Here is a 20,481-nt window from a genome sequence, read left to right as displayed (position 1 = left end):
AAAATTATATATAAAATTGAACATATAAAAAAAAACAAAAGTTAGTCACCAGGCGAGATTCGAACCCGTAACACTCGTTTAGCAGTCCGCGTCTTAACCCGCTGGACCAGACGGACAGTGGCCGGCAACACGAAATTAGCGACCATATTCTGCGTCGAAAGAAAAACGCATGAAAACTCAAAAACACGCGTTTTCCCAAACATAAGACTAATCTAGATAGATTGTTTACCCCCAAAAACCCCCATATACCAAATTTCAGCAAAATCGTTAGAGCCATTTCCGAGATCCCGGAAATATATATATACAAGAATTGCTCGTTTAAAGGTATAAGATAATTAGGCATTAAAACACTCGTGTGATCTTTTTAAGAAACTCACTTCGTTCGTTTCCTAAACCCACACTCGTGTATTTTAATGCCTTTTATTATGTAGCAGTAACATAAACTACTAATATATGTTGAAAGTAAGTACAGGCGGCTAACACAATGGTAACAAAAGACAAAAGTTTTGAAAATGTAATTTTCATCATCGTCACTTGGCTGTACATTTGAGGGCCTATCGCGAACCACGTTCGACGTGTTACCTCTCTGTCGCACTTGTAAATTCGTACGTAAGTATGATAGGGAGGCAACACGTCGAACGTGGTTCGCGGTAAGCCCTCTGATACCACCTCCATTAGTCTTTTGTACGCCGGTATAGCCTTCGACTCAATGTATAATCTACACTTTTTATGGAAACGTAGTTCCTCCTTCCCGTAGAAATATTTAACTTTCCCATCACCAAGAAATATTATTTGCTCGCAGTTATTAACTGCTCAATTCCTCGTTTTTTCTCTGTTACTAAGTCAGTACAGTACAGTACACATATCAAACATTTTTCACTCATTTTGAAGTCATAATAACTTTTATTCTATAATTAAATTCATGTAATGTCCGCATCTAATTTATGTGCACGATAAACAAACAAATGAATGATTTGAAAGAAAAGACAAACAGCGCTTGCGAAGCTGAGCGGGGGGCGCGGGCGGGGCGAGGTATCTCGCTCACTAGGTCGGCTACGATAGGCTCCCGCGCGCCGAGCCGACATGTTGACGGACCAGCGCGGCGTGGTTATGAATTTCGCGCCTTTTTAAGTTGATTTTACTATTACAATGCAAGCTACACACAGATATTTCTACCTTTCCATAAAATGGCTGCATATATTATTTTATAGTAATAGACTTATCTCTACGGACTTTAATTCAATATTAGATCTTACAGGACAAAAAACGCATATTAATTGTAAAGCACATATCCTATTCTTCTAATTTTTTGCCTTGCCTATTAACTTAAGAATTTAGATATGATATTGTGGATTTTTCAAACTTTAATTCAATATTGACAAAATAATAAGCTAATTTGAGTTTGACAAAGTAGCACGTTGATTTTTTTTCTAAAAATTTGATAGCATAAAGCCTCATACATATTATAAAAGACGATGCTTAAATTTTGCACTTTAATTCAATATTCAAAATTCATCAATAAAAATACATAAATACCTTATTTATATCTAACGCTCGTTCTAAATTTTCTTCATATATTACAAATATGCTTAAAAATATGTCCCATACCAGATAAACATCACTTTTCACTCTTTAGAATTATCGAAACTTATAGGGCAAAAATCCGGTCCCACTATTGGTCTATCTGTGTGGTTCCATTAAACGATCAATAAAATCATCTAGGTCGTCAAACGCATTAAATAGATCCATTTTCAATGTTTTTGATTTCACAACATACAACCTTTTTTTAATTGACCATTCCATAGAAAATGACAAGGACAGACAGCCAAAATAAATGAAACAGCCAACTAAACAGATATCTTTGTTATTAGGGCTCCTCTACATGATGGCCCAGCGTAGGCCAGTCTAAGGGACGCAGCTATGTGGTGGAATGAGATAGCAATATCACTTCCTCCTTCTAACGCATAAATGCGTCTACGCTGATGAAATGGCCTACGCTGGGCCATTTTGTAGAGGGGCCATTATATATCGATACGTCGCGTTTGTTTTACAAACCCTACACCTATTCATCGATAACCATTGGCCACCAAGGGGTTACAATACTGTGTATTGAGACATTTCAATATCCATGCTGGTGCCTCTTTTTAAGTATTCAAGATACCTGTGTTAAGAGGCAACAGGAGTGGTCATTTCTCCATACAAACGTACTCGACTGTTCCTCCGTGGATTTTGAAGCTCGAGCAATGTTTTTTTTTTTCAACACAGATTGTTATTATTTATATCTGTGTAAAAACGGCCTAATTTACTAGGCCGCTAAGTTAAGCATGGTATTGAAAACTGACATCAATTAGCCTAAAAAAAAAAACAGTGCGACTCAGATAATTTCATTACCATTTAGACCTCAAAATTTCTTAACATTTGTTTAAGTTTTGGAGGAGGAAACAGTCGAGTACAGTACCCCTAGTGTAAATAAATTCGATTTCCAAACGTGACGTACGCGTTTGCGTTTAGTCTCATTTTGTATTGGATTTCGAAAGAGCGCGCCAAGCGGGACGTTTTGGAACCTCAAAATCCTATACAAAATGAGACTTAACGCAAACGCGTTCGTCACGTTATGATGTCGATCAAAGTTACACTAGGGGTACTGAACATCGTTTTTTGAGATTTTTGCGCAGGATTTTTCGCCTAGCCTGGCATTGTCCTTATCGCACTAGTTTTAGTAGCCGCTTTCGTTAGCGAGACGGATATATTCACTTAAAATACTTCAGCTCCCGTATCCTATTAAGAGACAACCGCTCTTCCACAAAAGGTATTCTAAATCTTACATGACTTTTATTGTACGTAAATGAAACTTAAGTTTAGATAGATAGATAGATAAATCATTTATTTGGCAGCTGCAAAAACACACAATATAAATTTTAAATCATCATAAAGAACACAAATTATTACAGGAACAAAATAAAAATGGCACAAAGGAAAATTGAGACAGCTAAATAGGAATAATTAATAAACAATAAAATAAAATAAAAGTACCTACCTACATACTGTGTGCGTTGCAGCAGGACAAAAGGGTCACGGCTCAGTGATACTCTTCACTCTTTCGAGTAAAGCACTGGTTTTCTGCCGGAACCCAGGTCACAACAGATGTACATTTAATAAAAAATGAGGGTATGTGTGTGTTACACGTTTTAATTCATAAATTAAATTATCATTTATTTCAGATCTTTACAATCCATAGATTTTGTTAGTTTATCCAAGCTACGTACCTAATTACTAGTGTTAGTATTTACTAATTACAACTAAACTAAACTAAAAAGTAACAAAACAACGTACAGGTCGCCCAGTCACAACTACCAGGTGCCTCCATATTCGACAGTCGCATCTATCGGATAATCCTTTCAGAAAGCTGTTGGGACTGCTTCTCGCTCGTTGCATTAAAGATGCTGAGCCCTTACGCGAGATGGCATGGAACCCGTCTGTGCGCGCCTCTGCAAACATCGTCGAGGCGCTACAGAACCGTGACAGCCCCATCAGCATTCTGAAAGCATTATTATACTGAACTCTGAGAGCGTTTGCGGAACGCTGGGTGTACCTAACCCACAGGCTGCTCGTGTAGAATGTCTGACTGTAGGCTTTAAAAAGCGTTATTTTAACCTTGTCTGTACAGCGAGCGAAAATATGTGTGTCTCTCTTCTTCCTCGCGTTGTCCCGGCATTTTGCCACGGCTCATGGGAGCCTGGGGTCCGCTTGACAGCTAATCCCAAGATTTGGCGTAGGCACTAGTTTTTACGAAAGCGACTGCCATTTGACCTTCCAACCCAGAGGGTAAACTAGGCCTTGTTGGGATTAGTCCGGTTTCCTCACGATGTTTTCCTTCACCGAAAAGCGACTGGTAAATATCGAATGATATTTCGTACATAAGTTCTGAATGAAAAACTCATTGGTACGAGCCGGGGTTTGAACCCGCGACCTCCGGATTGCAAGTCGCACGCTCTTACCGCTAGGCCACCAGCGCTTCGAAAATATGTGTGTATATATATAATACTGAGATAATGGATAAGTCGGCAAGGGTGTGAATAGTGTGTAGGCCTCCTACTTACTAAACCTTAGTTTAAGGTTTTTACACATTTTAAACGTATACTTGTTGTGTGCATGTGATTTCTCTATAGGTTTTAGATTTTAACCATTTTGTTACCCTTATTGAAGTTGCGATGGAACTAGGTGGATCTGTGTACTTTTTTTTTAATACTACGTCGGTGGCAAACAAGCATACGGCCCGCCTGATGGTAAGCAGTATCTGTAGCCTATGTACGCCTGCAACTCCAGAGGAGTTACATGCGCGTTGCCGACCCTAACCCCCTCCCACCCCTCGTTGAGCTCTAGCAACCTTACTCACCGGCAGGAACACAACACTATGAGTAGGGTCTAGTGTTATTTGGCTGCGATTTTCTGTAAGGTGGAGGTACTTCCACAGTTGGGCTCTGCTCTAGATCTGGAATGACATCCGCTGTGCTGTGCCCTACCACACAGAGCGAGATGACATTCACAATGCCCATACCTCTCTTGTGGACGTAGTTTAAGGACGTACCCGGGTCCAAAAATAATAATAATTTTTCCTATAATATTTATTTATAATATCCATATAACGTGATTGTTCTATATATATAATAATAATACAAAAAATAACACATTCTTGTTGCAGGACAAACTCAACGGAAGAAAACGTGCGGCAAACCCGAAACTCACCAAGGGCATTTAAGCAAATCTACAAATGAAAAGCCATACAGATGTGGTCAGTGCAGCTATACCAGTGCCTTAAAAAAAAGTTTGCAACGTCATATATGGCAACACACTGGGGAGAAGCCTTACAAATGTGGCCAGTGTAGTTACGCGAGCGCCCGCAAAGATAATTTGCAAAATCATGAAAAGATACATATAGTTGAAAAACCTTACAAGTGTAACCTGTGTGATTATGCAAGCAGCAAAAAAATAAATTTGCAACATCATATAATGAAACACACTGGTGAAAGTCCTTACAAATGTGGCCAGTGTAGCTATTCAAGTACCCAAAAAGCTAACTTGCAAAGTCATGTAAAGACGCACACTGGAGAGAAACCCTACAAATGCGATCAATGTGAATATGCTAGCGCGCACAAAAGTTCTTTGCAAACGCATATACGTAAACATGACAGCGAGAAAGCTTACAAATGTGATCAGTGTAGTTTCGCAAGTAACTGCAAGAATAGTTTTATGATCCATTCAAGAAAACACACTGGAGAGAAACTTTATAAATGTGAATACTGTAATTATGCTAGCCCCCGTAAATGTCATATGCAAATTCATGTAAGAAAACACACGGGTGAAGCACCTTACAAATGTGCTCAGTGTAATTATGCTACAGCGCATAAATCTGCTTTACGATCTCATGTAAAACAACACACTGATGAGAAACCGTACAAATGTGAGCAATGCAGTTATGCTAGCAAAAATAAATATCTTTTTGAAGTTCACGTAACGAAACACACTGGTGAAAAGCCGTATAAATGTCACCTCTGTAGTTATGCTTGCAGCAAACCAGGTATTTTGAACGTTCATATAAGGAAACATACTGCTGAAAAGTCTTACAAATGTGGCCAGTGTGGTTATGCTACTGCCTACAGATATAATTTGCAAGCGCATGTAATTAAGCACACGAATGAGAAACCTTACAAGTGCGACCAGTGTGAGTATGCTAGCAGCACAAAAAGAAGTTTGACAGTTCACTTAAAGAAACACACAGGAGAGAAGCTTTACAAATGTGATCAGTGTAGTTTTGCTAGTAATTATAAAAAAAGTATAAAAGTCCATAATAAAAACAACCATAGCTAGAACCCTTATAAGTGTGACCATGCAAGTGCAAATAATTGTTTACCACATCTTAAACTTCTCGACGACCGATCTGGCCTCGTGGGTAATGACCCTGCCTATGAAGCCGATGGTCCTGGGTTCAAATCCTGGTAAGGGCATTTATTCGTGTGATGAGCATGGATATTTCTTCCTGAGTCATGGGTGTTTTCTATGTATTTAAGTATTTATAAATATTTATATATTATATATATCGTTGTCTAAGTACCCTCAACACAAGCCTTATTGAGCTTACTATGGGACTTAGTCAATTTGTGTAATAATGTCCTATAATATTTAATTATTTTTAAACGGCAGCACAAAGTAGTATAAATCCTACATTCTATATTTGCCTGATATTGTATAATTTTTTTTTTCATGAAAATTCTTTATTTACTATAACAATATACATAATGTATATATACAGAGGATTACTATAACTAGCTTATACTCGTATCTAAAATAGGCCCTTGAGGCATTGTACCAAGGACACTGGCGGCATTTCCTCGTTGTATCGCAACACTGATACGTTGTGCGAGGAAGCCGCCATCTCTTCGATCACCAATTACATCCACCAGACGTTTCGCGATTTCTCCAAAAAACTTGTGTGCGCTGGGACCCCATGGACCTAGAGTTTCACTATGTATACATTTACATAGGTACTGTAACAGTGAATAAAATTAATAGGATCAAATTTCCCTAATGTAAAAAAAAGAAATTAAGTAGAATAAGATCGCTTAGGCAAAATAAGTGGATAGAGCCAGCTGAGCGTTTTTGATCGCACAGTGTGCAAAAACCGTGCAGAGTTAGTTTAGCCTCAATATAAGATTGGAATTAACCAATGACAATTTGAAATTGGGGAATATTGTCAAAGAAACCTTTGTCGCCACGTAAATTTACTGCCATCTTTCGACACATAATTAAAAGTTTTAGAATGTCATTTGACTTTGATCCTTATCCTTTCACGTATATGTGTTAAATTTGTTAAATATCAAAAAGTGGCGCCATCGCTCGAAACGATGCCGCCATACCTTTAGCCTTTGATCAATTAGATGGCGCCACTTTATGATATTTAATAAATTTAACTCATATCAGTGAATAAGGATCAAGAAAGATGGCAGTAAATAATGTGGCTACAAAGTTTTCTTTTACAATCCACCTCTATTTCAGATTCTCTTTGAATTAACTAATGAAAACTACAAATTTCATGTTAATTTTATTTATTTGTTATATATCCAGATATATATGTTTAGTGCAATTAATTAAAAATATACTATTTCAAGCTCACATGGTAATTTTCGTTGTCTGTTCGGAAAGAGACGAGTTGTGAAATGTACCCAAGCCCTATACATTCCACGACTCTTCTCTTTCCTAACACTCTGTAGGGACATGGCGATGACGCAATTTAGAGTCAGCATTTTCGGTATACAGTTCGAAGGAGCAATTTAGTCCAGTCAGTCGCTCAGCGCAAGGCATACAGTGCCCACATACTTAATCAACTAGTTCGATATCGCGGCGCCGCCTGGTCCTGGTCCCGTCCTTGTATTTAAATACATAATTACGTAACCTTCTGAGATTGTGTTTATGGAGTCAGAATAAATCAGTGTTAAAGTTAACCTTTGTTTACATCATCTCCCCATAAGGTCACCCAATACCTAAAAGACTATATGTAAATATAAATACCTGCTTCGACATTACCTGTGGGGCATTACACGACTCGCTTACGAAATGCTTTTGTATTTTATGGCAGATATATCATTGAATGCATAGAACTCGAGAATATAATGCCAATTTTTTTAATGATAGAGGATAGAGACCAGAATACGAATCGCCTGATGGTAAGCGATTACTGTTGCCCATGGACACACGCAATACTAGAGGGGTTACGGGTGTCACGCTATGATGCTAACTGTAATAAGGGCATCGATATTTATCCAAGGACGCGTCTTACGGGCAATAAGAATGGGGCCAGTACAGTGGTGTCACGCACACGGATTCGAGCCAATCGTTCAGTCTAACGCCACAACGCGATTGGTTGATGAGTTCGCATCACGCGCGCGATTGGTCGCAACTAGTAGCCTTAGATTCCACGATTGGCTCGATTTCGTGAGTGACATACTGATCAAGTAGCATTCTTAGTGCCCGTAAGGCTCGTCCTTAGACATATGTCAATGAATAAGGGCCTCAACACATCTCAACGATAATTGCCTGCGATTTGCGCAACATTGCAGCATTTGATCGATGGATTGAATTCGTTCCAGCAACTTAGTCTGCAAATATCTAATGCGGGCTGTACACACTCGTCGAGACACTCCGAGACAAGCCGAGAAATTGTGTGTAGTACATACTGCTCTCTCCTCGTCTCGTCATAAAATGGCATTTTGCCAAGACTCGGCGAGTGGCTCTCGAAACAGAATAAATAATGGTACTATCCCTTTCGGTTATTCAGGGTTGTCAAAATGAAAGTGATTGTCTTATCTGTGGTTGTGCACGCAAGGGAACGTCAACCCTAATAATTGCTCGTAGCAATTCTGACCCGAACGGAGCTGAGAACGCTCGAACGCTGCAGGTCCCCCCCCCCCCCACACACACACTGCGACAAGTGTGTACAGCCGGCATAAAAGACTTAGCGAGTTTCAGCCACTGAGGCACCGGGCAGGAGCAGTCCAGACGGCGCACGGGAGCACGCATGCACGGCAGTGTACACACACTTCGGCCTTAACCCAATGTACATCCAATAATTATATTTAACGCCTTCCTTCTTAATGTCTTTTAATAGCTCCAGGAGGCACTCGCAACGCCATGGGTTATCGTCGAAATTAATCTGTTTTAAACCGTCTGTAATTTCATTAGGTAAGTATGTCAGCCTGTTATTCTGTACTTCCAACCATTCTAACTTAACGTTATTTAGTAACAATGAATCATGTATGAAGATAATTTTGTTATTATTTAATAGCAACATTTTAAGTTCTGTTAAAGCGCTAAATAAATCAGGATGTAAATATTCGATGTTGTTTTTAGATAAATATATCTTTTCTAGTTTTGTACAAGCGGATAAGGCTTTAGAATTGTTTAAAATGTAAAGTTGGTTTTCTCTCAAGTTTAAAACTTTCAAGTTAGGGCATGATTGATCTTCAAATACGGGTAGATCGCGCAGTTTATTTCGGTTCACATCCAGTATCATTAATCTAGGAACCGATCGGAATGCCACAGGGTGTATGTGTACAATATCGTTTTGTTCTAAATCGATGGCGGTTAAGTACGGGAGGCCGTTGAAGTCGGCAGTACCGACGTCAGTTAGTTGGCAGTTGTCGGCGATGAGACTAGTGGCCTCTGTGTCGGTCGGGTATTGCCGCACGCGGAACCCGAGGCCGCGGGTGCCGCACGAGCGCGTGATGACTTTGTCGGCGTGCGCGCAGAACAGCGCCGCCAGCAGCAGCGCTGACACGGGCCCTGAAATCGTGATAATGAAGTAGATAATATATTATATACTCTTACAATAGGGAGTATTACTGCAATACTCTGCCGCCAGAGTGCAGCACTAGCACCTTTCGTAAACCATAGAGTAACTTATACATACTGTGCCTTAAATTGTTTTTGACAAGTTTGCACAGATAATAAAATACGATATTGATGCATCAATGTGGTTTGTTTACATAGAGCCTGCCGGGAAATGAGAAAATCGAAATGTAGTTATCTGCCTCCTCATCGCTCGATGCTATGCAAGTTTCAAGTATGCAAGTAATTTCGATTTTCTTGTTTCGTGGTAGACCCGATTGTGATGGATTGTGGTAGTGGCGCCCCCTACACAGAGATACGCGTAACATAACCTATTAGAAAACGAAAGATTTTTTTGATATTTTGACTTACGTTGATGTTTGAAGTTGCTTAATATCATGAATCTAGTAGTATACATGGATTGGCCATGAGTGCTGGGGGGAACTGACAGAACGGGATAGTCTCATGTATCTTTCAGTGAAAGTAGCAGAGAAAGCGTTATTATAGTTTGTCCTTGTCACAGTCGCACATTTGTTTTATTCTTCACCGTCAATTTAGTATGTTTTTATTAGGGTTCCGTAGCCAAATGGCAAAAAACGGAACCCTTATAGATTCGTTATGTCCGTCTGTCTGTCCGATTCTGTCACAGCCACTTTTTTCCGAAACTATAAATGCTATACTGTTCAAACTTGGTAAGTAGATGTATTCTATGAACCGCATTATGATGTTTACACAAAAATAGAAAAAAAACAATAAATTTTGGGGGTTCCCCATACTTAGAACTGAAACTCAAAAAATCTTTTTTCATCAAACCCATACGTGTGGGGTATTTATGGATAGGTCTTTAAAAATGATATTGAGGTTTCTAATATCATATTTTTCTAAACTGAATAGTTTGCGCGAGAGACACTTCCAAAGTGGTAAAAAGTGTCCCCCCCCCCCCCGTAACTTCTAAAATAACAGACAGAATGAAAAATCTAAAAAATATATATATGATATACATTCCCATGCAAACTTCCACCGAAAATTGGTTTGAACGAGATCTAGCAAGTAGTTTTTTTTAATACATCATAAAAATTTAAAAAAAAAAATTTTTCATCAAACCCATACGTGTGGGGTATCTAGGGATAGGTCTTCAAAAATGTTATTTAGGTTTCTAATATCATTTTTTTCTAAACTGAATAGTTTGCGCGAGAGACACTTCCAAAGTAAAAAAAATGTGTCCCCCCCCCCCTGTAACTTCAAAAATAAGAGAATGAAAAATCTAAAAAAAAAAATGATATACATTACCATGCAAACTTCCACCGAAAATGGGTTTGAACCAGATCTAGTAAGTAGTTTTTTTTAATACGTCATAAATGGTACGGAACCCTTCATGGGCGAGTCCGACTCGCACTTGGCCGCTTTTATGTTGGGTTACAAATAAACCGACCAAATTACGTAGGTTGTTTTTGGTATGTTATCAGTAATGTTAAAGCGTCAGTATAATTTGGTCGAATTGCGTTTGTTCTGTCCCTCACGGGCGCACGCCTATAGCACATCTATATGACCCTACCATTCATGCTTAATATAGAAAATAAATTCTACATATTATATGCAACCGCACTGTTTACTGCCGGATTACAGAGCGGGCCACCTGAGTCGCTAATTACTGGGCGTACCGGATTAGCGAATGCTGGAATACCGAGCTAGGCGCTCTGCTTTGCTATCAACAACGCTGCTGATCTTAGTCTGACGTGAGGATGTTAAGCTCACTCTGCAGCGTTTAAACATATATATCTTATACCCTTAAACAGCGGCGTAGCGTATGTGTTTGCCGCCCGGGGCCGATCAGAAATTTGCCGCCCCAATTTATGATCAACATCACTTAGCCAGGTCATAAGTTCTGCCACAAAGATTTTTACTGATAAAAAAATATAGATACAGTTTTGCATTAAGTATTCATTTTTTTAATACTACGTCGGTGGCAAACAAGCATACGGCCCGCCTGATGGTAAGCAGTCTCCGTAGCCTATGTACGCCTGCATTTCTAGAGGAGTTACATGCGTGTTGCCGACCCTGACACTCCGCACCCTCGTTGAGCTCTGCCAAGCTTACTCAACGGCAGGAACACAACACTTTGAGTAGGGTCTAGTGTTATTTGGTTGCGGTTTTCTGTAAGGTGGAGGTACTTCCCCAGTTGGGTTCTGCTCTAGATCTGGAATGACATCCGCTGTTCTGTGCCCTACCACACAGAGCGAGATGACTTTCACAATGCCCATACCTCTCTTTTGGACGTAGTTTAAGGACGGACAAACATATGTAATATTCGAAAAAAAAGTTATATATGATATTATTTTTTATTTCGCGTGTATTCGCGTCTAACGACAATCCCAAAGTAAACAAGTAGTAAATAAAGACAAGCTTTACATTTAAATATAAAATAAAATAAAAAATAAAAAAGCCTTTTATTTCTTGCAAGTAGTTAACTAGTTACAGTGTCAACATGATTCGAAAAAATTGGAAGGAATATCTCGTAATTATGATAAGTAGTCAACAATTTCCTTATATTTACAAAAAAATTAAATTGATTTTTTTTTTAAATAACTCTAAGAATATTCCTACGCTATGAAGCAAGAACCCCTTCTCGGGTAAAGGCCTCCTCCAGAGAGAGCCAGTTTGATCGGTCTTGTGCTGTTAGAGTCCACTTTGGGCCAGCAATTTTTGCAATGTCATCGGACCATCGCATGTACGGTCTTCCATCTTTGCGTTTGCCTCTTGGTCCGGGCCACGTAGTTATCTGGTTAGTCCATCTTTTGTCTGCCATTCTTGCGACGTGGCCTGCCCACTTCCATTTTAACTTTTTTGCATAATCTAGTGCATCTATCACATTTGTTTTTTTCCTAATAAGTGTATGTCTAATTTTTTGTATCTTCTTTATATTTGTAACACTGCGTTCCATGCTTCTCTGACACGTTTTTATTTTGTTCTTTACATTATTCGAGAATTTCCAAGTTTGTGCGCCATATGTGAGTGATGGAAGCAGACATGAGTCCATAATCTTCCTTTTAAAATGAATCGGTAGATTTTTGCTCTTGAGCACTTCTTTATGACTCCAAAATTTGTTGCAGGCAATCTTTATCCTTCTCTCTACTTCAAGCTCATTGTTGCTTCTGTCGAAAGAGATTTGTTTGCCTAGGTATATGAATTCATTAACGTATTCTATTTCGATACCTTCGATAATAAGTGGAATTTTACTGCTGTTTGTCATGACTTTTGTCTTATTAAAATTTATTTCAAGTCCTGCGTCTCTACTAGCTCTCTGTAAAGTACGTAACATGTATTCTATTTCGGAAAAACGTTCGGAAACGAGCAGGATGTCATCAGCAAATCTGAGGTGGTGAAGGTACTTGCCATTTATTCGTATTCCCATGTGTCTCCAGTTTAATTTTCTCATAATTGATTCCAGCACTGCAATAAATAGCTTTGGCGATATAGGATCGCCCTGTCGTACGCCTCTTTCAATTTGTATGGGCGGGCCGATCTTCTCTAGGTGCACTCTGCTTATACTATTTTTGTACAGCTGTTTTAGCACATTAATATATGGAGTCTCTACATGTTGAGCTTTCAGTGATTCCCATATAGACGAGTGGGATAGCGTATCGAAAGCTTTTTTGTAGTCTATAAATGCGACATACAATGGCCTTCTGAACTCTTGATATTTTTCTATCAGGAGCTCTACAGTATGAACATGGTCCATAGTAGAGAACCCGCTTCTAAAACCTGCCTGTTCTATTGGTTGGTTATTTTCTATGGTTTTGCTGATTCTTTTATCAATAATTGAAGAGAAAAGTTTGTATAGACTCGGAAGTAAACTTATGGGTCGATAGTTTCCAATGTCTTCAGGATCGCCCTTTTTGTATAATAGAATAATATTCGACTCTGACCACTGTTTAGGTGTTTGAGCGGTTTTTATTACCATGTTAAATAGATGTGCAAGCGGGTGAGCCAGAGCTGTTGCGGCATGCTTGATTGCCTCGTTGGTAATTCTGTCGGGTCCAGGACTCTTTTCTAATTTTAGTTTTTTAATTTGTTGGATCACTTCTATTTCGGTGATTTGTTCTATTTCGTCCGCATTGTAGTTTAAGTCTTGTTCAGATTGACAGTCATTTTGGGGCATTTTTTCTTTGTAAAGAGCTCTATAAAAATTGCTTGCTACCATTAAGATATCGCTTCTGTTTTGAGTTGTTTTTCCCGAGGACTTAACTCCTTCGATCCAGTTTTTGTGCGTTGTCAGTTCTTTATACGCCTTTTTGATACTTCCCGATAGAGCAAGATGTTTTTTAATAACTTCCTGTCTATGCGTTTTGTAGTCATTTCTTATACATGTTCTTGTAAGTTTATAGAGTGCACTTAATTCTTTCTTTACTAATAAAGTTTTTGGTTTGGTATTTTGTAATTCGTGCCTACGTTTTATTAACATTTTTGTCCGATCGGTAATGATAGAGTTTCCAGGTTTATTTTTTCTTGCTTGATGTGCTTTTTCAAGGCTTCGTTCGATGACGTTTACAATGCTGTCGTGGTACTTTTGTACCGCCGTGTTGGCGTCGTAGTCGAAGAGGTCGGCCTTGGCGTGTTCTAAGGACTCTATATATGTGTTTATTTCAGTCTCGGTTTTTAATGAGCTTTTGGGTAATCTGTTGTAATTGATTCTGCTTCTTTTGTTGTGCTCGAGCTTTACCGTACCTCTGACTAATCTATGGTCAGATGGATAAGCAGTTTTGATTACTTCGACGTTTTGAAACCATTTTGGCCTATTTGATAAAATGTAGTCGATATCGTTTTTTGTACGTCCATCCGGTGACTGCCATGTCCATCTTCGATTATTTCTCTTTTTGAAAAAAGTATTCAGTATGGCGAAATTGTTTTCATATGCAAACTGGAGCAGCTTTTCTCCTCTATCGTTTCTTGATCCATAGCCGTGTTGTTTTGTTACTAAGTATTCTTCGAGCTTTGGTTGGCCAATTTTGGCGTTGAAATCTCCAACGATAATTATGTGTTTCCCTGACAATTTCATTGCCTCGTAGATTGTGTCGTAGAACAGCAGTAGTTCTTCGTCCTCGGCCGATTCAGTTGGGGCGTAGACTTGAATAATGTCAATTTCTAAATTTCCAATAAGCATTCTTAATAGAGCTACTCGTTCAGTCAGTCCTATAAAGCTTTGTATGGAGTTTTTGAGTGATTTCTTTACGATGAAGCCAACGCCATATTGTCCAGGTGTGGTACCAATCGTGCAGAGGATAAATTCTTTATGTTCCTCTATAAAACAGCCTGTTCTTCTGACCTCGCAGATACCCATTATGTCGAAATTTATATTTTTCATTGCGTCCCATAGTTCTAGTAATTTTTCGTATGAAGATAACGTTCTTACATTATATGTTGCGATGTAGAGTTTGTTAGAGTCGTTTTTATCTGGAGGGTTTTGGTCGTAATCTCCCTCGGTGACCAGCCGGCGTGGGAGATATTGTTTTGTTTGATTTAGTGCTTGATTCGGTGCTTGAGAAGGGGTCGCTAGTTGCTATGAGGAAGCGGTAGAGTTTTTATTTACCAGAAAATTTAATATACCTGGTTTTACTAAATTATTTTCTGGAATTCCCCGTTGTTTGTTTGCAGCCATTGAGGTTTTATTTTTCTTATTTGATTGTATTTGCATGCTTGAAGGCTCTTTTTGGCATTCCAAAATCTTTTGGGGAGATAAGGAACGATTTCTTTTTTTATTGTTGCTTGCAGAGGTCCCATTTTCATTTTTCAAAATTACCAATTTATCATATTTAATAATTACTTTGTTACCTTTATCTCTTTCTAGTTTCGCTTCCTCCTGCAATTTTTTCCTGATTTTTAGGATTTGACTGGGATAATCCTCTTTAATATAAAAGCCTGTGTTTTCTAATTTCTTTTTCTGTTTCAAAATTTCAATTTTTCTCCGTAGCGTGGTGAATGTAACTATTATGGGCCGGATTTTGTCGGATTTCTTCCCTATTCTCTTCAATGATTCGATATCACGGTAGTCAATATTGATTGTAAAAAACTGGTTGACAAACTCAAGAAAAATATTTTCTAATTGGAAGTATGACTTTTCATGTTCTTCTATACCAAAGAAAACTAAGTTCCGTTCTCTTGCGTTTTTCTCCAAAAAGTATAATCTTTGTTCTTGGTTGTCTACTCTTTCTTTCAAATTTTCGTATTTTTCTTCCAATGAATTAAATTTTTCATCAAATGATTGTTGTATTTTTTCTGTCACCTTGTCTCCGGTTTGTTGTATAGTTCCTTTTTGGTTAATTAATTCATTCTGAATATCTTGCAGAGTTTTCATGATTTGTTCGATTCTTGACTCCATGATTATTTGCCTTTTATAAACCTTTTATTTTTGCGCCCCCTATCGGCGAGTAACAGAACTGTTATCCCACTATAGTTGTCGTGATGAGTAACGATTGTGCTCTGTTAGTTAAGCTGCTCTTCGCTAGATGGCGCTATTATCAGTTTTTATTTATATTTTAGGGTAGACTTCTATTATCAAAGTAATTATTTATTACAAAATTTCAGTTTTTAGTAGAAAAAGTCACTTTTTCACTTTGTTATTTCTTGGTCAATAGTCACATTTCACTGTTCGTTACACTTTCCTTTGGTCTTTGGCTAACGTTTTATTTGGCGGTTGTTTAAGGTCGCTTTGTCCGTTTACACTTGTTATGTTTACTTTTAAACACTTATTTCACTGTCCTTTATTTATTGCGTGTTCGTAAATAGTTGTAGCCTTTAAGTTTCATCTGTTATTTATATTATTTTATGAAGTAAACGTAAACAAACACTAATAATCATAAGTCATTGTTTTGAAATGTCACTGTTCGATCACTGATAGTTTTTACACAAATTGTCATTTTTTCACAGCATTATATATGTTGCATTCAATTTCATCGGTAGGTTAACACTCCTCGAATGTATTTTTATATTCATCCTTCACTTTTTGAGAAATTTAATATTTATTTAATGTTAAAAATCACAGAGCCGATCTTGTCAGGTGCACACTAGCGCCACTTTTAAATATAAAATATAGTAAGTATTGCATTTTTATCAGTATAAAACAAGCTGTCAAATCATGTCACAGTTTTTTTTATTAAAAGCTTTGTATAACATTTTATTTGTAAAACTTGTGACCTCACTATTCTCACTAAGTAGTTAATAGATAAGACAAAGTTAGATGGAAAAGGTAAAATACAAACAATATCTTCAAAAACTAAAACTCTAGTATTGAAAATTTGGCTCTTAAACTTAAAAAAAAGAAAAAAAAAATCTGAAATAATCACACAAAAAATATTGTATATTTACGTCTTTTAAATAAAGAAATACAATGTAACATAATTTACTTAATTACGTTCATACAGTGTATAGGTACAATTACACTGTATGAACGAGAAACCCGTCAGATTTTAACCACGTATTCCTGTCTTAAGGAGCAAAAAGAAATATTTTTATTTTGATCAGATTCGGCAAAAAAAGTGTGTGTATGTGTTTTCTGCACACGACACGTTATTTATTTATAAATAGTAGTTTTTTTTTATTTGCAGATAAATTTTGCGAGTTTCCTTTAAAACTTTAATGTCTCTTAGTAAGGCCACATAGGGCTTGAGTCGCAGCCATAAATGCGTTTTTCACTGAGTTATTACAAAAACGAATTTTCACAAGAATTGTCATTATCTTTATAACAAGACCGATTTAGAAAACTTTGTATGACATTTTAGTTTCACACACACAAAAATACACTTTTAACATCTGTCGGATTCCCAGTGTGTATATTCAATATTCACAAAAATATTCAAAGGATAGCCGTGGTCGTATGCTACGGTCATAAGCTTTAAGGGGGAAGTATAAAGTTTATACTTCCCCCTTCCTTATACTATAAACCACGTGATCGTCTATAAAAAAAGATAAAACGTTTTTCCACTTCTAAATATTTTCCATTCTCCATTATTTTTTAGTAGGTATGTTATTGAGACAATGAAAAAACTAAGTTTATTGGTTTTCCTTTTTTTCAAAATTTGAAAACAATAAATAAATAATTCTTAAAAAAAGCGAAAGCTATAAACCTATAATAAATTATGCTGAAGCGATCGACATCAAAATCAAAGTGATTCTTAACAAGATTTAGTTAGTGGAAAACGTTTTCTCCCGAAATGGAATTTCATAGAAAAAATACCGTTATTTCGCAAGGATCGCAAAACTATTCTTCCCTCTTCAGGTAAAGGTAAATGATTATTTCAGGTGAGAACGTTTTCTTATATCATACGTTTTAGAGCGCGATTTTCAGTAGTCTGCCTTACATTTAATTATGGGGTTATAATTTCGTATTTAATTATTTTCTGCCCTCCGGGAGGAAAGCGTCAACTTTTCTCTCGCTGCGCTAAACGAAGTTGCCTCTTTCCGCCTCCAGCAAAAAATAGACAAATTTATTTGAATTATTTGTGTCCCAAGAGAGCATCCTCTCGTGGTGCGCATACTATTTTTCTGCTCGACGGAGGCGGAAAACGGCAACTTTGTTTAGCGCAGCGGGAGCAAAGTTGACGCTTTCCGCCCAGAGGGCGGAAAATAACTATTAAGGTCATTTTACATTATTTTTGTGGCAGGGCGCCTTCTGTACAGCAGCAAAGCGCCCAATGCATCAGGTTACGCCCGATGCTTTTGCATGAGGGCGCCGAAAGCGCCCGCAGCGAGACACGCACGTCGAGCTACGCCCGACTCTCTGGCGCCCGACATTGAATCGCGCGTATCGCGCCACGATTTTTGAACGAATGATGGCACCGAGGGCGCCCGGATATAGATCGCGCGCAGAGGGCGCTGTGTTAAATTTGATTTGACGTTATATAGGGTTATAGGCGTGTTATAGGTTATACCTATAACCAGCGGACAAACGTGTAAGCTCGCACTCCGGTAGCGATGACCGCCCCCGCACACCCGCCCCACGCCGTTCGCTCCCGCGGTGCGTTAGTTCATTTCGTGGTTTGATTTGAAAATATTGATTTTTTAATTTTCTGTTTTTTTTAATACCGTTTTCGCCGCCCCCTCTTATGTGCCGCCCGGGGCCATGGCCCCCCTAGCCCCCCCCCCTCGCTACGCCTCTGCCCTTAAACGAACAATTCTTGTACTTATATATGTATATATAATCCGTTAATTTCAAGGGTGCATTCCTGAGCTTAAATTAAGTAACTTTCTCAAAGACACCGGTATTCTAATTAACGCCATTTCGGAGATAATCAATTATTTATTTTTATCTTATTAGGCCCTTACGAGCGTACACACTTGCTTTAAAGCCTGGGGGCCTACCGCGAAAACCGAAATTCGCAAATTGCGGGGATCTTTCTCTTTTACTCTCACTAAGACGTAATTAGAGTGACAGAGAAAAATGCCCGCAATTGACGAATTACGATTTTCCCGATAGCCGCCCTGTTTACATATTAATTAGTGTTTAGTAGAGTGTATACATTTGCTTCTAAACTTAAGTACTGTCTCGGACGATTGAAGTTCGAAATGACATTTATACTCGTATGTCACATTTTTCAATTGTTTAGTTGAATTGAATGTAATCCCCGTGTTACAACAATGCTGTTGTATGCAACATTTATTTACTTTTTATGAAATGAAATGAAATGAAATGAAATGAAATGAAATGAAATGAAATGAAAGTTTATTCACAAGAACATATGGTACATTAGATATCATTAACATTGTTGACCCTTGATATGCTCGGCCCTAGGGCATGTGAAAATTATTTGTATTGAGTTTATGCATGTCAAAGTAAAATACGTTACATAAAATAAATGTCGTGTTTCCTAAAATATTATCAAATACAAACATTAAATTATTAAATACAGACGTCAAGTTTTAAGTCTCAGTCAGTTAGTCATTCAAATTCCGCACATAAATTCATCAAACTGTTAGCTAATAACTACATGGTTAATCCAATTTACTTTTTTATGTCAAAAAATTATTTATTTTCATATAAAAAATATTTTTCTTTTTTTAAATTACCTATGCCATTTAGTTTCCTTAAACGTACTTACCCATACCCCTGAGTCAACGGAATTCAATAAAAACACGGTGTATATATATTTCGGGGATCTCGGAAACTCTTTAACGATTTCTATGAAATTTGCTATATTTGGGGGGTTTCGGGCGGAAAAATCGATATAGTTCGATCGAGTTTTTATATGTTTTCTGAACAGTCTCACAGATATTGTATTATTAAACTCACCAAAAGTTATAGCCGCCATCGTGGAATCAAGAAATGTATGAAGATCAAATGCACTAAATATTCGGTTGAACTTGTCGAGCGGTACTGAACAAGCTATTCATAAGTTCTGGTTATGACGGTCGGACTTGTCCACGTGACAGTGACAATGATTAATGACAATGTCAGTCTATTTCAATCGTGTTAAAAAGTGACAGTATAGTGACACTTTTTTATCACGTGGATATAGCCATGATGCGTCTATTGCGTCTCGACGTGCTTGGAGACACGCACAGAATGGTGTGACATTTCGGCTGGTCTTATCTTTTTCATATCATGGCTAAAAACAAACTGATATTGATATATAAAGGCTCCAGGCACCACCAGGCACAGATAAAATAATAGGAATACCGTACAGAAATGACACTTCCTACAAAACCGAAGTTTGACAGCGATTCAGTGACGAAACATGCTGACCCTTTCTAATGTAAGGCACTATCCCTTTAGGCTCTTTAGGGTTGTGATTCAAGTCATTGTCTTATCTATGGTTGTGCACGCATAGGGATGTCAAGTTGTGCCAACCCTAATAACTGCTCGGAGCAATGCTCAGCCGAACGGAGCCGAGTATGATTGAAATGAAGAGTGTCGCCAATGCTCCAGACAGATATTTCAAAATGGCGGATTTGTACTCGCGAGCCAGCTCACAAAGCCAAAGTGTTCAATAGTAAGTAAACAATAATAAAAAAAATGTTTTATGTGAACAGATAGGTTATCAACTGTTATTTAAAAACAAAACATAACACATTATATCATTTCATTTTTATCGCTAATGACAGGGTCAG

General features: G+C 37.9%; 2 protein-coding genes across 2 annotated transcripts in view; one reads left to right on the top strand and one right to left on the bottom strand.

The window, feature by feature from the left end:
- LOC133532567 (zinc finger protein 664-like) overlaps window positions 1–7,499 on the top strand; it is a 17,102-nt gene extending 9,603 nt beyond the window's left edge. The window contains exon 2 of the mRNA XM_061871302.1: window positions 4,703–7,499. Within this exon, the coding sequence (XP_061727286.1) occupies window positions 4,703–5,868 (1,166 nt within the window). The 3' untranslated portion in view covers window positions 5,869–7,499. The remainder of the gene's footprint in view (window positions 1–4,702) is intronic.
- On the bottom strand, window positions 7,087–20,481 carry LOC133532581 (phospholipase A2 inhibitor beta-like). The gene is made up of 2 exons (XM_061871328.1): window positions 19,664–20,481; window positions 7,087–9,336 (listed from the first exon to the last, which is right to left on the bottom strand). Exons 1-2 carry the CDS (start codon window positions 19,680–19,682, stop codon window positions 8,510–8,512), a joined length of 846 nt encoding a protein of 281 aa, XP_061727312.1. The 5' UTR covers window positions 19,683–20,481; the 3' UTR covers window positions 7,087–8,509.

Source organism: Cydia pomonella, chromosome 27 (genome assembly GCF_033807575.1).
Source record: "Cydia pomonella isolate Wapato2018A chromosome 27, ilCydPomo1, whole genome shotgun sequence".
Classification (NCBI taxonomy): Eukaryota; Metazoa; Arthropoda; class Insecta; order Lepidoptera; family Tortricidae; genus Cydia; species Cydia pomonella.
Note: the sequence above shows the minus strand (reverse complement) of the source record. Positions and strands in the feature narration are given on the sequence as shown.